The 17,863-nt window shown below is 45.6% G+C and overlaps 1 protein-coding gene across 4 annotated transcripts in view; it reads right to left on the minus strand.

The window, feature by feature from the left end:
- The window catches only part of POLK (DNA polymerase kappa), a 71,664-nt gene that overhangs the window by 42,867 nt on the left and 10,934 nt on the right, over positions 1-17,863 (minus strand). For all 4 annotated transcript variants that reach the window (XM_062212567.1, XM_062212566.1, XM_062212565.1 and 1 more), the window contains exon 2: positions 1,389-1,544. In XM_062212567.1, coding sequence (XP_062068551.1) covers positions 1,389-1,511 — 123 coding nt within the window. In that variant the 5' untranslated portion in view covers positions 1,512-1,544. The remainder of the gene's footprint in view (positions 1-1,388; positions 1,545-17,863) is intronic.

Consider the following 17,863-nt stretch of genomic DNA (forward strand, 5'->3'; position numbering starts at 1 on the left):
CAAGTGGAGCAGCTGGGACTTGAACCGGCACCCTTATAGGATGCCAGCACTGCAGGTGGTGGCTTTACCCGTAACGCCACAGCGCTGGCCTCGTGGAACGAATTTATTAACAAGCACCTAAGCCCTGGGGTTACTGTGATGCTGCGTGCGGCTTAGTACAAGCCTATGGAGGTGAGTTCAGATCTGCACCTCATAAAAACGACACACACACCTGTGCCCCTGTGCCACACACATTTGGTGGGGCAGCTCCACCCTGAGTAATCTCTGTACCTGCACACATAAAAGCTATCAAGTACAAGATTACTCAGTGCAGTATAGTGTTTAAAACAGAAGACTAGAAACCACTTAAAACATCTGTCACTAAAGATTCTGGCTGGTTCAGTAAACTATGTCCACATCTACAGAAGAAAGAAGAAAGCAGAAAGTGGGCTTTACCTGCTATGCCAGTGTCAGCACCAGAAGGCAGATTTTTAAAAAGATTACTTAATTAATTTGAAAGGCAGAGTTACAAAGAGGCAGAGACAGAGAGACACAGAGAGGTCTTCCATCTACTGGAAGCCAGAAGCCAGGAGCTTTTTTCAGGTTTCCCATGCAGGTGCAGGTGGGCCATCTTCTACTGCTTTCCCAGGCCGGAAAGCTGGATCAGAAGTAGAGCAGCAGGGACTTGAACCAGTGCCCATATGGGATGTTGGCACTGCATACCCTCTATGCCACAGCACCGTCCACCAGAAAGCAGATTTTTAATTACTTATACAAAAAGACCTCCAGCTCACATTGAGGCAAAAACCCAACAGCACCAAAGAGGAAAACAACTACATTATTCTCCCACTGGGGTAGAACAGACCACGCCCGTCATTTCGCTTTTATATGCATAGTCTACATGTGTGAAGCAGAAATCTGGACAGGAAGAGCAATAGCATAGAAGGGAGATTATGCCATTCTCTCTCTCTCTCTCTCTCTCTTAAAGATTTATTTATTTGAGAGGCAGAGTTACTAAGAGAGGGAGAGATAGAGAGGAGTCTTCCACCGGCTGGAAATAGCCACAATGGCTGGAGCTGGGCCAATCCGAAGCCAGGAGCCCAGAGCTTCTTCCAGGTCTGCTACAGGGGTGCAGGGGCCTAAGCATTTGGGCCATCATTTGCTTCCTTCCCAAGCACATTAGCAGGAAGCTGGATCAGAAGTGGAGCCACCGGGGCACAAACCAATGTGTATAAGAGATGCTGGCACTGCAGAGGGAAGCTTAACTATACCACAGCATGCCATACTTTTGTAGTTTAGTAACAGTGTATGACAAAATGAATTTTATTAATTTTATATTTCAAGCAATGGTTTTCTCACAAAGTAAAATGTTACTAAATTGCAGACATGAAAATAAACAAGAAACATACCTTTGTGGCTTCCAATATAATTCTGTTAATTTTCTCTTTATCCAACCCTTCCATTCCTGCTTTGTTGTCATTAAGTCCCACCCTAAGCAGAAGGTCCTCTCCATAACTGTGCTGCTCCTCCATGGCATAAACTTAAAATGGCGTTTAAAAAAGTGCCTGAAAGAGAACACAGATTCAACAATGTTTTAAAAGTATCCATGGGGGTTGTGGGACCCTTAAAGCTAGAAAGGTACAGAAATCAGCAAAGCAAATTAAAGAATGAGTTAAGAATGTTTAGCTAAGGAAAAAAACCACTATCCCAAGATGCCTATATTCCTGGAGGAAGGAAGAAATGCACATCTCTGCAGGCTGTTTGTCAGGCACCACGTGTGGGCTGCACATGTGAACTCCAGAACACTATGAGAGGCAGATATTACAATTCCCAACTGAAAAACAGTCAGAGAAGAAAGCTGAGTCTTAGGACATGACCACTGACACATGTTTGCTACTCAGGGGTACAGCCTATGCAGACACCGAGGCCTGAGAACACAGCTTGCGTTTGCAGCCACATTAGCACACTATATAGAGAGTAAGCATGAAATAATGCTCCGTCTATTGCATATGCTAAGTTCAACAGCATTTATTATCTCCTGTAAGCACAGCTGCATTCCTAACACTGAAAAAATCAAAGACAAAACAATAACCTACTTACTTCCAGGATATTATGACACTGCACAATTTTTTTAAAGGCTTTGAGTTACAGAGAGGGAGGCAGAGACAGAGAGACACACAGAGAAAGAGATCTTCCATCTGCTAGTTTACTCCTCAAATGAGCACCATGTTCAGGGCTGGGTCAGGCTGATGCCAGGAGCCTGGAATTCCATCCTGGTCTTCCACATGGGTGGCAGGGGCCCAAGTACTTGGGCCATCTTCCACTGCTTTCCCCGGTACATTATTTGGGAGCTGGACTGGAAGTGAGAATCTAGGACTTGAATTAGCACTCATATGGAATACTGATGTCACAGGTGGTAGCTTAACTTGCTGTGCTATAACAGCAGCCCTGTGTATAATACTAAGTCACCTCTAAGGTTAAGAAAAATCCTGTCAAGTAATAATTTTTTTTTTTTTTTTGGACAGGCAGAGTGGACAGAGAGAGAGAGAGAGAGAAAAAGAGGTCTTCTTTTTGCCGTTGGTTCACCCTCCAATGGCCGCTGCGGCCAGCGGGCTGCGGCTGGCGCACCGCACTGATCTGAAGCCAGGAGCCAGGTGCTTCTCCTGGTCTCCCATGCAGGTGCAGGGACCAAGCACTTGGGCCATCCTCCACTGCCTTCCCGGGCCACAGCAGAGAGCTGGACTGGAAGAGGGGCAACCGGGACAGAATCCGGCTCCCCAACCGGGACTAGAAACCGGTGTGCCGGTGCCGCAGGCAGAGGATTAGCCTATTGAGCCGTGGCGCCGGCCTGTCAAATAATAATTTTTTAATATCTTTCTATAGTTCCTTACAGTTTACCCTCACATACAAGTATATTAGCTTTAGGGGGCAGGTGCTGTGGCGGGATAGGTTAAGCTACTGCTTGCAATATCTGCGTCCCATACTGGAGTGCCTGGTTGGAGTCCCTGGCTAGTCCTGGCTACTTTGTACTTCTGGTCCAGCTAATGCTCAGGGGAGGCAGCAGATGATGGCCCAAGTTCCTGACACTCTCATGGGAGACCCAGAAGAGTTCTGGACTCCTGGCTTCAGCCTGGCCCAGGTCCAGCTGTGTGGGTATTTGGGGAGTGAATCAAGGAAATATCTTTCTCTCTCTCTCTCTACCCCCCTGTTCTGTCACTCTGCCTTCCAAATAAATAAGTAAAACCTAAAACAAAAAAGAATCTTCGCAACTCTCCTGCAAAGAGAAAAAGATGGAATTTCAAAGGTTAAATGCATTGTCTATTAAAGTTGCTAATAAGAGGAAGGACTGGGATTTGCACCCATAACACTGCAACTGCCTCCAGTAAGGGATTCACTTATGCTATAACTAGGCGGCCGGGTGGATAGCTACCACAAATCTCAAACAACGTGACTTTTTTTTATATATATAAAATATTTATTTCATTTATCTGAAAGGAAGAGTTACGCAGAGAGAGGGAGAGACAGAGAGGTCTTCCACCTGCTGGTTCACTACCCCAAATGGCGCAACCACCAGGGCTGGGCCAGGCTGAAGCCAGGAGCCAGGGGCTCCTTCCAGGTCCCCCACGTGGGTGCAGGGGCCCTGGTATTTGGTCCATCTTCCACTGCTTTCCCATGCCATAGCAGAAAGCTGGGTCACAAGAGGAGCAGCTGGAAGTTCAAGTGGTGCCCACATGGGATGCCAGTGTCACAGGTGGCAGCTCTTCCCAGGTCCAATGCTGGCCCTGACAGTGACTTATTTGCATGACTTAGAGAGGGCTCACTCCTCTCTGCCTTGAGGATCTTTTGTAACAGTGCTACTTCCATTTTGGGCACCAACAAGTTTTGGAAGGGATTCTGGACACTGTGACTGCTGGGCAGTCCTCACACTTTGCTGCAGATTACACACACCAGGAGAACTTCCGAAGATCTTGATTCTCAAGTTCCATCACACTGAAATCAGAAGGTCTGGGAGCCAGACAGCAGTAGTTCTAAGAGACACACAGGCAACTGCAGGGTGCCCCAAAGTACAAGAACCACTGGTGCAGATGCTGTTTCTGAGTGCTCAAAGGAATACAGCATGGCTTTCTGTTTTCATACTTTGATTCTTTCACTTTAATCATTATATTCAGCCTAATACTATGCATTTTGGCTAACGCTTATCCGATTACTTGGAATTTTCTAGAAAATCAGGCAAATATAATTCAGTCATTATTTTACTACACCAGCACTACTGAAGTAGTACATGAAGACTGCATATTTTTTATGAAATAGAATTTGTGTATTGTTGATACTAAGTATTTTTTAAGACATCTATTTATTTGAAAGGCAGAGAGTTACAGAGAGGCAAAGGCAGAGAGAAAGAGAGAGAGAGAGGGAAGGAGGGAGAGAGAGGTCTTCCATTGTGGTTCACCCCCTCAAATGGCTGCAATGGCTGGAGCTGGGCCAATCTGAAGCCAGGAGCTTCTTCCAGGTCTCCCATGTGGGTGCAGGGGCCCAAGGATTTAGGCCATCTTCTACTGCTTTCCCAGGCCATAGCAGGGAGCTGGATCAGAAGAGGAACAGCTGGTACTTAAATCGTCACCCATATGGGATGCTGGCACTGCAGGCGGTGACTTTACCCGCTATGCCACTGCACTGGCCCCAGTGCCTTGCATTTTAAACAATGAAATGTAGGAAAGGAAAAGAAGTACTTATTGAATAACTACTACTTCAAATATGATGAATAGTAATTTCATTTTATTTAAAACACACAGCGAGAGAGAGAGAGACAGAGACAGAGAGCTCGATCTTTCATCAGCTGCTTCACTCCCCAAATGCTTGTAACAACCAGGAGCCTAGAACTCATTCCAGGTACCCCCTCATCTGCTGCTTCTAGCAGCAGGAAGCTGGACTGTATGCAGGAGGCTGGGACTCCAACCAAACACTCCAATAAGGGATGTGGGCAAACTAAGAGGTTATCTATTTTCCTTTAAATGTTTATCATTTATTTTCATCTACTTGAAAGGTAGAGAGAGAGAGAGAGAATTGGTCTTCTGTCCCAGTCTCCCATGTGGCCCAAGCAGTTGGGCCATCATCTGCTGCCTCCCAGGATGCATTCACTGAAGCTGGATCAGAAGTGGAGGAACTGAGACTTGAACAGGTGGCTTAACCTGCTGTGCCTCAAGTCCCCACCCTGTTTTGGTTCATTTTGTCAGAGGAATTGGGTTATCAGCAAGTCTGAGAGACAGACAGTAGTTTTCAGCTATCTTCCTGACTGCTGCTGTGTAACTATGGTGCAACTTGGTCCATTCCCACAGGCAAATACATTCAATGTCATTTAGATGCCAGTGACTTCCAGGTAGACAGCGGCAGTCCAGATACCTGTCTTGACATCTCCACAATCTATCTTTCAGTGCCTCCCTTCCTCCAAACCAGCTCCACCTGCTGCTTCCTTGTTTCAGTTGAGGGGGACTCTAATCTCTTCCAGGCAGGTCATGCAAATCACCTGGGCGTCATTCTTAACCCCTCTCTTTCTCATGCATCGATATCCAAGCTCTCCAGAAACCCTGTGTGCTGATTTTCAAATGCACCTGCCTTTCACCACCCCTCTGTCTTCATTGCTTTCCCCCTCCTCTGAACCATCATCACCTCTTGTCTGGATTAAGGTAATGCTCTGCCTCTGCCCTAGCTCCCTTACTGTCGATCAGCGGCACTGCTGCCAATGGATCCTTCTAAATCCATCAGAGCTCCACGCTGCCTCCCACCCCTCTGCTTCTTCACAGGCCTTTTCATGTCCCAACATAAATTACTAAGTATGGTGCTTGTCTGTTTTCCCTATGAAAGGTAAGCTCCAGGAAGGCAGAAACGTGACTTCTTCCACTGATGGGTGCAGAGTGCCCCCAACCAGCCTGGCAAAGAACATAGACTCAGTATCTCATCATCAGATCTGTTTTAAGTCGCTCATTTTGTTACTCATACAGCAAGACGAAGTAATCACATGGAATACCAGGAGATAGCTACTTTTCTAGAGTCAGTGTTGAAATACTTGTAGCTTTTCTTTATTTCAACATTATATACATAAGAACAAGTATGAGATAAATAACCTTCTGGGAGGGCAGGTGGTACATTGGGTCACTGCCACTTGGGCCCCTGCAGGAGCTGGAAACCAGAACTCCATCCTGGACTCCCACACTGGAAGCAGGTACCCAAGTACTCAAGCTATCACCTGATGCCTCCCAAGGTGTGCATCAGCAAGGAGCTGGATCAGAAGTAGAGGCAGGACTTGATCCCAGGCATTTGGGGATGTGGCCATTTTAAGTGGCAGCTTAACCTTCTGTGCCTCAATGCCCACCCCTATGAGTTCCTGCTGGTGCCATCATTATGGCACTGTGTTGACCTTGCTTTTGTTTTTTGTTGATTTTTAAAAATGCATTTATTTATTTGAGAGACACACATAGAGAGCAAGTGAGTTCCCATCTGCTGGATACCCCTCCAAATTCCCACAACGGTGGAAGGTGGGAGTAGTGCAAAGCTGGGAGCCAGGAACTCAACCCTGGCCTCCCAGAATCTATGCAGTAGGAAACTGGATTCAGAATCAAGGGCCAGGTATTGAAACTGAAAGAGGCAGAAAGACAGAGTCCATTTGAAAATCAGAGTTACAGAGACACTGAGGCAGAGGCAGAGAGAGATCTTCCATCTGCTAGTCTACTCTCTAAACAGCCTCAAAAGCTGGAGCTGGGCAGATTCAAAGCCAGGAGCCAAGAGCTTTCCCTGAGTCTCCAACGTGGGTGCAGGGGCCCAAGGACCATCCTCTGCTGCTTTCCCAGACACACTGGCAAGAAGCTGGATTGGAAGTGGAGCAGCTGGGACTTGACCCGGCACCCATATGGGATGCCAGCCCTGCATCTACCCACTATACCACAGTGCTGGCCTCTGGTTTACTATCAAATGCGTGCAACAGCTGAGGCTGAGTCAGTCTGAAGCCAGGAGTTGGGCAATCAGTCAAGGTCTTCCATTTGAGTGGCAGGAACACGAATACTTGATCCTTCACCTTCCCACTCCCAGCATCTGCATTTGTAGAAAGCTGGACACAGGGACAAACCTGGGATGAGGTAATATTAAATGTTGTGCAAAGTACTCTCCTCTTAACCAGCGTATTAACCACTAGGCTAAATACCTGCACACCTGCTTTTACTGTGTCATTTTGTTTATTTATTTTTATTTTATTTTAAAAGCAAAGAGAGAGAGAAAGAGAGAGAATCAATCTCCCAGTTGCTGATTCACTCCCCCCAAAAGCAAAAAAAAACCTGGGCCAGTCTGAAACCAGAAGCCCAGAACTCCTCTTCGGTCTCCCACTTGGGTGGCAGGGAACTAACTACTTGATCCAGCTTCTGCTGCCTCCCAGGATGTATTAGCAGGAAGCTGGATTAGAAGTGGAGTAGCTAGTACTGAGATGCAGGCAGCAGCTTAACCCACTGTGCCACAGTGTCCTGCCTTCCCACTGTTTAAGGTAAAAACAGGAGTCTGCAAAAGGCAACAGGGTAAGCACTCTTGAAAAAGCCAAAATTCACAAACCTGCAGATGAATTTGTTTGCTTTGCTATCCACTGGGTCCTGGGATTACCAGGCAGCATCATACATGAAGCCCAGGTCTTATGGATGGAGGTGACTGTGACTTTAGAACTAAGGTTTTTCCTGGTGTTAAATTGGAAATGGCATAGAAAATTAATTAATTTTTTAATTATTATTATTATTTTTTTTTGACAGGCAGAGTGGACAGTGAGAGAGAGACAGAGAGAAAGGTCTTCTTTTTGCCGTTGGTTCACCCTCCAATGGCCGCCGCGGTAGGTGCGCTGCGGCCAGCGCACCGCGCGGCCGGCGCACCGCGCTGATCCCAATGCAGGAGCCAGGTGCTTCTCCTGGTCTCCCATGGGGTGCAGGGCCCAAGGACTTGGGCCATCCTCCACTGCACTCCCTGGCCACAGCAGAGAGCTGGCCTGGAAGAGGGGCAACCGGGACAGAATCCGGCGCCCCGACCGGGACTAGAACCCGGTGTGCCGGCGCCGCAAGGCGGAGGATTAGCCTAGTGAGCCGCGGCGCCGGCCTAATTAATTTTTTAAAAAAAATATTATGTAGGATCTCTGTCTTTAATGTGCTGTACACTCTTATTTAATGCTATAACTAGTACTCCAACAGTATTTTTTTTCACTTTGTGTTGCTATATGGGGGCAAACTGTTGAAATCGTTACCTAATATATACTAAACTGATCTTCTGTATATAAAGAGAATTGAAAATGAATCATGATGTGATTGGAAGGGGAGAGGGAGCGGGAAAGGGGAGGGTTGTGGGTGGGAGGGAAGTTTTGGGAGGGGGAAGCCATTGTAACCCATAAGCTGTATTTTGGAAATTTATATTCATTAAACAAAAGTTTAATTAAAAAAAAAAAAGCATGTGGAAAATGAAATTGAGTCATAATTTGTAATTTTCATAAGCTTTTTGAAGCTTGCTTGTACATGTATGTACGTAAACCACATATGATAAACTGAGATGTGCTTTATATATCATATTTGAAAGGGTAAAACAAACACTATTTAAAACATAAAACAAACAAACAAAAAACCCTAAGGTTTTTCTTGAAAAAGCAATTTTTGCACCTGACAGTACAGACTTTAGTCTGTTTCACTTCAGCTCAGAAGCACAAATAGTAACACAAAGCTCAAAGGAAAGAATTCTCAGGTCTTGTGGTTTAGCATATTGGTTTAAAGGCACATTTTCTCAGAAAATATTCAAATGCTCCCCGGTTTGAAGGTACCACTGACTATTCAGGTCACCACTTAAAAACACAAAGCAAGTCTGTTTTTGGTTGTAGCAACAATAGAGGCAGAACTTTCCAGAAGGAATTTTAAGGATGACATTTTAGCACAAGGTTCCTCCAACCTATAAAAGACACACCAAACTGTAAACAATGTCACAGGCACTTAGCATGTTGACAAGATTCATCAAGAAATAACCCAGAAAATATGCAAAATATGCTATAGGTAGTAAGAGAGAACCATGGGCGGGTCATGGGAGAGTGAGGGAGACACCAATGCAGTCATTTCTCCGATTCCTGTGTCTGACCCACAGCCAAGCCAGCAACCTCCTCAAAACCCTAAGAAACCTCAAGAATGAATACTATTTTAAAATCTCCAAAACCTTCAAGTGGTTAATGCTCTCTGAACAGATTAAATCTCAGTACAAAACTTCAGTCTGTGAGCAAACATTCTTTTTACAACAAATTTACACACACTGAAATTAAGACTACTACTTTAAAAAGTAATTTTCAGCTGAATAGATCTTACACAAATGACTTAAAATTTTCCTTTTTCAGTTTATTACAAAAATATTTTTAAATTATAAGAACAGAAAAGACTGCAACAACACTTATAGATTATTAGGTATCATGTATTACTTTTCCACGTTCTTTTGCAATTATTTTATGCACACAGAAAGGAACAAATACACTGAAACAGCATGCCCATAGTTTTTACACGGTGCAGTCCAGGCACAGATCTGACTTTGTATTTTTAGCTTTAGTTTTAACATCTGCAAAATGCACTGTAGAATAGTTCAAACATTTTGAACTGAATTATAAAATTAAAAAATGTATGCGCATCTCAGAAATAATGCAATCCCACAGGTCCTAAACCAAGAATGTGTTACTAAAAGAAGGCAGACAGGAGCTGACTCTTTGGAGAACCCTGCTTGTGTTCTCACTGCTGGTCCCTCTCTCTTTGTTTTTCTGTTCATTTTTCTGGTTCTTATAAAGAGACAGGGACAGAATAAGTCAAAACACTTAACTTCAGCTAATGCTATAAACATAAAATTCACTATTGTAGAATATAATGTTACCTTGTTTAGCACAGAAGGAAACATATTTTGATATAAGGACATTAACTAAGATCCAATCCAAAGGTAAATGCCTCAAAGCCCAGATTATAAATTCCTGTGTGACGATGAGCTGCATATTTTATAAAAGTTCTCCAGGTATTTAACAATGCTAACTTTGTTTTAACTCAATAAACACATTCAAGGCATCTAATAGTTGTGAACAATTCAGTTTTTATCTTTTTTTTTTTTTTTTTTTAATTTTTGACAGAGTGGACAGTGAAAGAGACAGAGAAAAAGGTCTTCCTTTTTGCCGTTGGTTCACCCTCCAATGGCCGCCACAATAGGCGCGCTGCGGCCGGCGCACCGCACTGTTCCGATGGCAGGAGCCAGGTGCTTCTCCTGGTCTCCCATGGGGTGCAGGGCCCAAGGACTTGGGCCATCCTCCACTGCACTCCCTGGCCACAGCAGAGAGCTGGCCTGGAAGAGGGGCAACCGGGACAGGATCGGTGCCCCGACCGGGACTAGAACCCGGTGTGCCAGCGCCGCAAGGCAGAGGATTAGCCTAGTGAGCCGCGGTGCCGGCCTAGTTTTTTCTTATAGCTGATTCCAGGGATGTGGACTCATGAAACAGAGGCAGACCAAGCAGTTCTTTGGTCACTGGATCGTGTCAGCAGACTGGGCTATTTTACTATACTATGTCCTACCTCATTGGAAGGAAGACATCTAGCAGAATCAGACCTGTAAAAGTTATTATTAACATCACAGAAAAATGACCCATTTAAGAACCCCTGAAGTTTCTGAACCCCAGCCATGACACTGTTTCTTGATGAACCCTGGCCATGACGCTGTTTCTTGATGCAATGATGCTCATTCCCTAGCTTTCACGCAGCTCTACTAGTCTACAGTAGGGTTCGAAAGAGTTTATCAACATAACTGTTTCCAGGTGAAATCTCAGATTAAAAACCTCAAAGTTCTCCTTAAATCTTTGTTCTACTAATGCTACTACGCAGCTCTTCTGTAATTTTTTCATGTATATTCTATCGTTGTAAAAGAACAAATGGAGGGGGGGCGCTGTGGTGTAGTGGATAAAGCCACCGCCTGCAGTGCCAGAATCCCAGATGGGTGCCAGCTGCTCCACTTCTGATCCAGCTCCCTGCTGTGGCCTGGGAAAGCAGTAGAGAATGGCCCAAGTCCTTGGGCCCCTGCATCAGCGTGGGGGACTCAGAAAAGATCCTGGCTCCTGGCTTCAGACTGGCACAGCTCCAGCCATTACGGCCATTTGAGGACTGAACCAGCAGATGGAAGACTTTCTGCCTCTACCTCTACCTCTCTGTAATTCTGCCTTTCAAATAAATAAATAAATCTTTTTATTTATGCCGGCATCCCATGTGGGTGCAGTTCAAGGCCTGGCTATTCCACTTCCCATCTACTTCCCTGCTAACAGCCTGGGAAAGCAGCATAGGATGGCCCAAGTCCTTTGGCCCCTGCACCCAGAAGAAACTCCTGGCTCCCAGCCTGGCTCAGCTCTGGTTGTTGCAGTCATCTGGGGAGCAAACCAGCAGAGGGAAGATTCTCTCTCTCTCTCTCGGTATGTGTGTGTGTGTAACTCTGACTTCGGATCAGCACGGTGCGCTGGCCACAGTGCGCTGGCTGCAGCGGCCATTGGGGGGTGAACCAACGCAAAAAAAGGAAGACCTTTCCCTCTCTCTCTCTCACTATCCACTCTGCCTGCCAAAAATAAATAAATACATAAACAAACAAAAAAAAACCACAAAATAAATATTTAAAAGATTATATCCTGTTTAAAATAAGACTCTGGTTTTGGGGCTGCACTGTGGCACTTGTGATGCTGGCATCCCATGTGGAATTGTCAGCTCAAATCCTGGCTATTCTGCATCCAATCCAGCTCCCTGCTAATGTGCCTGGGAAGGCAGTAGAAGGTAGCCCAAGTACTTGGGCCCCTGCCACCCATGTAGGAGACCAGGATGGAGCTCCTGGCTTCTGGCTTTGGCCTGGCCCAGCCCTGGATGTTGGGGCAATTTGGGGAGTAAACTAGCAGATGGAAGATCTCTCTCCGTCTTCCTCTCTGTGTAATGCTGCTTTTCAAATGAATAAACAAATGTTTGTGGGAAAAAAGGAACAAAATTGGATCTACAAACAAAATATATGTATTTCCTAGTACTAGGAAAATAATTACCTGCAATACCTCACGGATGGGTTACTGAAAAAAAAAAAAGGTACAACATGGGGCCAGCACCATGGCTCACTAGGTTAATCCTCCACCTGTGGCGCAGGCATCCCATATAGGCTCCAGGTTCTAGTCCCGATTGCTCCTCTTCCAGTCCAGCTCTCTGCTGTGGCCTGGGAAGGCAGCAGAGGATGGCCCAAGTGCTTGGGCACCTGCACCCACATGGGAGACCAAGAAGAAGCACCTGGCTCCTGGCTTCTGATCGGCATAGCTCCAGCCATAGCGGCCATTTGGGGGGTGAACCAACAGAAAGGAAGACCTTTCTCTCTGTCTCTCTTTCTCACTGTCTGACTCTATCTGTCAAATAAATTTAAAAAAAAAAAAAAGGTACAACAAATGGATACCATCAAATGCAATGAAGTGACTTTTTTTTTTTTTTAAAGATTTATTTATTTGAGAGGCAGAGTTACAGAGATAGGGAAAAACAGAGAGTGATGTCTTCCATTTGCTGATTCACTCCCTAAATGGCTGCAATGGCCAGAGCTGGGCCATCTGAAGCCAGGAGCCAGGAGCTTCTTTTGGGTCTCCCATGTGGATGCAGTGCCACAACACTTAGGTCACCTTCCACTGCTTTCCTAGGCTATTAGCAGAGAGCTGGACTGGAAAAGGAGCAGCCTGGACTTAACTGGCACCATATGGGATGCCACTGCTACAGATGGAGGTTTAACCTACTATGCCACAGGGCCAGCCCGAAAGAGACTTGCTTCTGATAGTGCAGAAGCAGAAGTGATAAGGTGTAAAACCAAATCATATCACAGGGTTCATATCACAGAAGAATGTCAACTCCATCCTAGGTGCTCTTCCTGCCACTTGGATTCCGCACTCTCACGATGCCAGCCGCATGTGCAGAGGTCATCTCAGGGAACTCAGAAGGGGATCTTCTTTGATAAGACTAGAGCTTAGGGCATGGCTGTACGCATATACACTAAGAAGTATTTTCATTTGAATAAAGACAAAAATTTAAATATATAAACATCAATGGAATAACTTATGCCAAGTCACTTTTCTTGGTAGAATTCTGTGCAAGGAAAAAATTAAAGCAATCTTTCTTGGAATACTTAGTACAATTAAAATATAAATTCCAAGACAAAAACTGCTAGACCACTGGTCTTCTTAATTAAAAAATCTATATTGGATGAGTACCTGATGGGCAAATCAACACACAGAAAAGCAGGAAATTAAAGGGAACATCTCAGTTACTTTTTGGCAAAAGCAGTGACTATATGCTGAGAGAAATGTGATATGTGTGAGATGAGGGTGCTAAGCTGCTAATTTTGCATGTACCTGGTCACGCGATCAGCAGTCGATAGATCTGAGACTGTGTTTCAGGATTAGCTTCAAAGCCCTCATGTACCTGCTCATGCAATCAGCGGTCAACAGGTCTGGGACTGTGTTTCAGGCTCTCGTGTACCTGGTCATGCGGTCCGCAGTTGTTAGGTCTGGGCCTGTATTTCAGACTTAGCTTCAAAGCCCTCATATCTACTACTATCCTATAACTATGAAGAAAGTAACACCTAAAATTAGTGACACATTACAAAAACAGAGTAGCAGTGGTTGTTTGGTAGACTACTGATGGAAGGAGTAAACAGGAAACTGATGGGAATGATAACAGATAAAGTCACATTTCTGAAATAGAAAGCAGATTCATAGTGTAAATTTATTTTAAAAGACATAATGATGTTGAACATTTTGACATCTACATATAGAAGGGTCTTCAAAAGTTCATGGAAAATGCATGTTCTGAACTTTGCAAGGATTTCAATTTTCTTGTACCAGAATAAGTTTACCTTTTAATTCTACTTTTCCATGAACTTTAAAAAATACTCTCATAAATTGTGGACATAACTGATTTAGCCCTATGTATGCCTTCGTATTCTACATGAAGACTAAATAGTGGGCCATTTCCTTTGCTATTCTGACATGCCTGGGTGTGAGTTTACCCTGTTGGGGTCTGCTTAGCCTCTAGAATGGTCTTCAAATATTTCTGTCTGATGGTTCCAACACTGCAACACCAAAGCCACTGGCTTCTTTGCGTTACCTCTATGGCTGGGCCATGTTTTACTTAATGGCTTCCTCATGACGGCAGTTAGGCTGTTTCCAATTTTTCCCTATTTTAAGAAATGCTGTGATAAGAATCTACGCCCATAAATTCTTAAGGACTTGTCTTAACACCACAGACACTTTAAAACAATGCATAAGAGAAATATTATCAGCTTTTGCCCAGCAAAACAATCTGGGATAAAAAAGGGATACACATGGGAATTCTTTATTTATAAGCATGGATTGCTTTAATAATTGGTCTACGTGCTGTCTTACCTACCCACCTTGACTATCTGTCTACTTCTTTCCAAAAAGATTTTGAGATAGCTTATTAAAACGATGCAAACAACTTGAGACAGGAAAACTTCAAAGTTAAGAGGAGAAAAGCAGGTATGACAACAATAAAATCCAAACAGCCGACTGAGCGTGAAACCACCCTGAGCCTCCAACAGCTGGACCAGGGGACAGCGTGTTCCACTATGTGCTTTTCACAGCGAAGGGGACAGAAGTCTGTCTCTGCAGGCTTTTTCATGTCAGGAATTCTATTTCAAAAGCCAAATGAAACAGACAATGTCTTTCATTAATAGTAAATCAAGTGTAGAAACAAAGTCCAGAATATCTTACAGTTGCATTCACTGAGATTAAACTCAACTCAGACTAACGAGGCTCCGACCACCTACTTCAGATATGCCTCTTTCATTTCAAATGAAAGAACCTAAGGTTTTAAAATATTCACATTAAATTAGAAGTTTGCCTCCAGTAGGCAAATAACCAGTTTTCAAAATACCTTGAAAAATAAAAAAAATAGGCCGGCGCCATGGCTTAACAGGCTAATCCTCTGCCTTGCAGCGCCGGCACACCAGGTTCTAGTCCTGGTCAGGGTGCCAGATTATGTCCCGGTTGCCCCTCTTCCAGGCCAGCTCTCTGCTATGGCCCAGGAAGGCAGTGGAGGATGGCCCAAGTGCTTGGGCCCTGCACCTGCATGGGAGACCAGCAGAAGCACCTGGCTCCTGGCTTCGGATCAGCGAGATGCGCCGGCTGCAGCGGCCATTGGAGGGTGAACCAACGGCAAAAGGAAGACCTTTCTATCTCTCTCTCTCACTATCCACTCTGCCTGTCAAAAAAATAAGTAAATGAGGACATGCAAGAAGACATTATGTGGGACAAAATGATGACTGAATAAAGTTTTTCATGGTAAAAATCATACTTAGTAGGGTACTGAGGTTTGCCTGCTTGGTTCTTAAGAGAGGGAATTTATCTTTTCCACATTTTCTTCCTTTTTCTCTTTTTTTTTTTGACAGGTAGAGTGGACAGTGAGAGAGAGAGAGAAACAGAGAGAAAGGTCTTCCTTTGCCGTTGGTTCACCCTCCAATGGCTGCTGCGGCCGGCGCACCACGCTGCTCCGAAGGCAGGAGCCAGGCCTGGTCTCCCATGGGGTGCAGGGCCCAAGGACTTGGGCCATCCTCCACTGCCTTCCCGGGCCATAGCAGAGAGCTGGACTGGAAGAGGAGGAATCGGGACAGAATCTGGCGCCCCGACCGGACTAGAACCCGGGGTGCTGGCGCCATAGGCAGAGGATTAGCCTATTGAGCCGCGGCACTGGCCTCATTTCCTTCCTAGGAACGTCTCTGTAGAAGTCAAAGCAGTAGCAAGAATTAGTTCCCTCTTTCGATGCCACCAGTGACTTTATCCTCTTCAGGATAAGAGGAGCCCACCAAAGTGGGGGAAAACAACTTTGATGAAAACAGAAGCCATGAAGCCCCATAAAGATTGGCTATATTTACTACAGTAAGTTAAAAATGTGTAAACAAATGACGATATTAACGACAATTTGTAATATGCAAGCATTACTCCTCAGGAGTACTCATAATTTGGATACTCAACAGAGTAACTATTAACAAAATACATAAGGAAATGGAGGCTTAGAGAATTCACATTATTCACTTATGTTTACAAAATGTATCTGTGCCAAAATTCAAATACACATTCCATCCTAAGTCTCCATTCTTAATCTTTTTTTTTTTTTAATATTTATTTATTTATTCATTTGAAAGTCAGAGTTAGAAAGAGGAGAGACAGGAACAGAGAGATCCTCTATCTGCTGGCTCATCCACCCCCTGCCCAAGATGGCTGCAATGGCCAGGGCTGGGCCAGGTAGAAGTCAGGAGCCAGGCCATCTGCAGGAAGCTGGACAGGAACTGGAGCAGCCCAGACATGAACCAGTACCCATATGGGATTTTGGCATTGCAGACAGTGACTTACCCCCATATGCCTAAATGCCAGCCCCTCTTAATCAGTATTCTAGGCCGGCACTGTGGCTCATCCTCCACCTGCGGCCCCGGCACCCCGGGTTCTAGTCCCGGTTGCTCCTCTTCCAGTCCAGCTCTCTGCTGTGGCCCAGGAAGGCAGTGGAGGATGGCCCAAGTGCTTGGGCCCTGCACCCGCATGGGAGACCAGGAGGAAGCACCTGGCTCCTGGCTTCGGATCAGCACAGCGTGCTGGCTGCAACGCACGGGCCGTGAGGGCCACTTGGCGGGGGTGACCCTATGGAAAAAGGAAGATCTTTCTCTCTCTAACTCTGCGTGTCCAAAAAAAAAAAGTTCCCATTTTCCTGGTTACTCTATTGATAACCTGAGATTGTGCCCTGGATATTGTGTGTGCTATGCTGAGAGCTCTGGGTTCTGCCCAGTCCTACTGAGGAGTATGAATGTTTCCGTCTTAGCAAATAGATTTAGGCTGAAAGCTCACCAGGGTTTGATGGCAGAGAGGCTCAGACCTCAGACTGCTTTCGGTCTGCTTTGGGCATGCCTGGACTGTGTCAGCACAGAGAACTTCTGTTCTTCAGCTCTCTCATTCCTGGGGATCCTTCCACACTCTCTGGAGGCCCAGGTCACCCGGGCCCACCTCGCCTGATCCCTCTGGCCAGGATGATGGCGAGCTTTCTGTTGGAACTTCAGCTACGGTGTCCTGTGGCTGCTCTCAAGGCAAAGCGGCAAACCACGAGACGCTCACTCTGCATGGGTCACTCTGCCAACTTTTGTTTTGACAGGCAGAGTGGACAGTGAGAGAGAGAGAGAGAGAGACAGAGAGAAAGGTCTTCCTTTTTGCCGTTGGTTCACCCTCCAATGGCTGCTGCGGCCGGCACACCGCGCTGCTCCGAAGGCAGGAGCCAGGTGCTTCTCCTGGTCTCCCATGGGGTGCAGGGCCCAAGCACTTGGGCCATCCTCCACTGCACTCCCGGGCCACAGCAGAGAGCTGGCCTGGAAGAGTGGCAACCGGGACAGAATCCGGCGCCCCGACCGGGACTAGAACCCAGTGTGCCGGCGCCACAAGGCGGAGGATTAGCTTGTCGAGCCACGGCGCCGGCCTGCCAACTTTTCATGCCCTCCAAAACATGACTGCTCTTTGTTCACTTTCCAGAGCTTCCTGGCAGTTGACTTTTGTATTTTTCCATATTTGATAGATATATGTAGGCACTTACTCCTCCATACCAGAAGTACCTAAGAAAACTGAAAGCAGAAAAATTTATACATTTCATATTCCTAAAATATTAAAATCCTATTTTTCTCTCCAAAGTGTAGCTATTCCACTTGTTTAGGCAGCCGTTTGCTGGTAGCACTGATCTTCTCTAGGAACCAAAGGCAGCACAGCATCCATTAGGCTGCAGACTCTTTGGTGGCTTCCCAAGGGTTAACACTCCCTCCACCC

This window comes from Lepus europaeus, chromosome 15 (assembly GCF_033115175.1).
Source record: "Lepus europaeus isolate LE1 chromosome 15, mLepTim1.pri, whole genome shotgun sequence".
In the NCBI taxonomy this organism is placed as follows: Eukaryota; Metazoa; Chordata; class Mammalia; order Lagomorpha; family Leporidae; genus Lepus; species Lepus europaeus.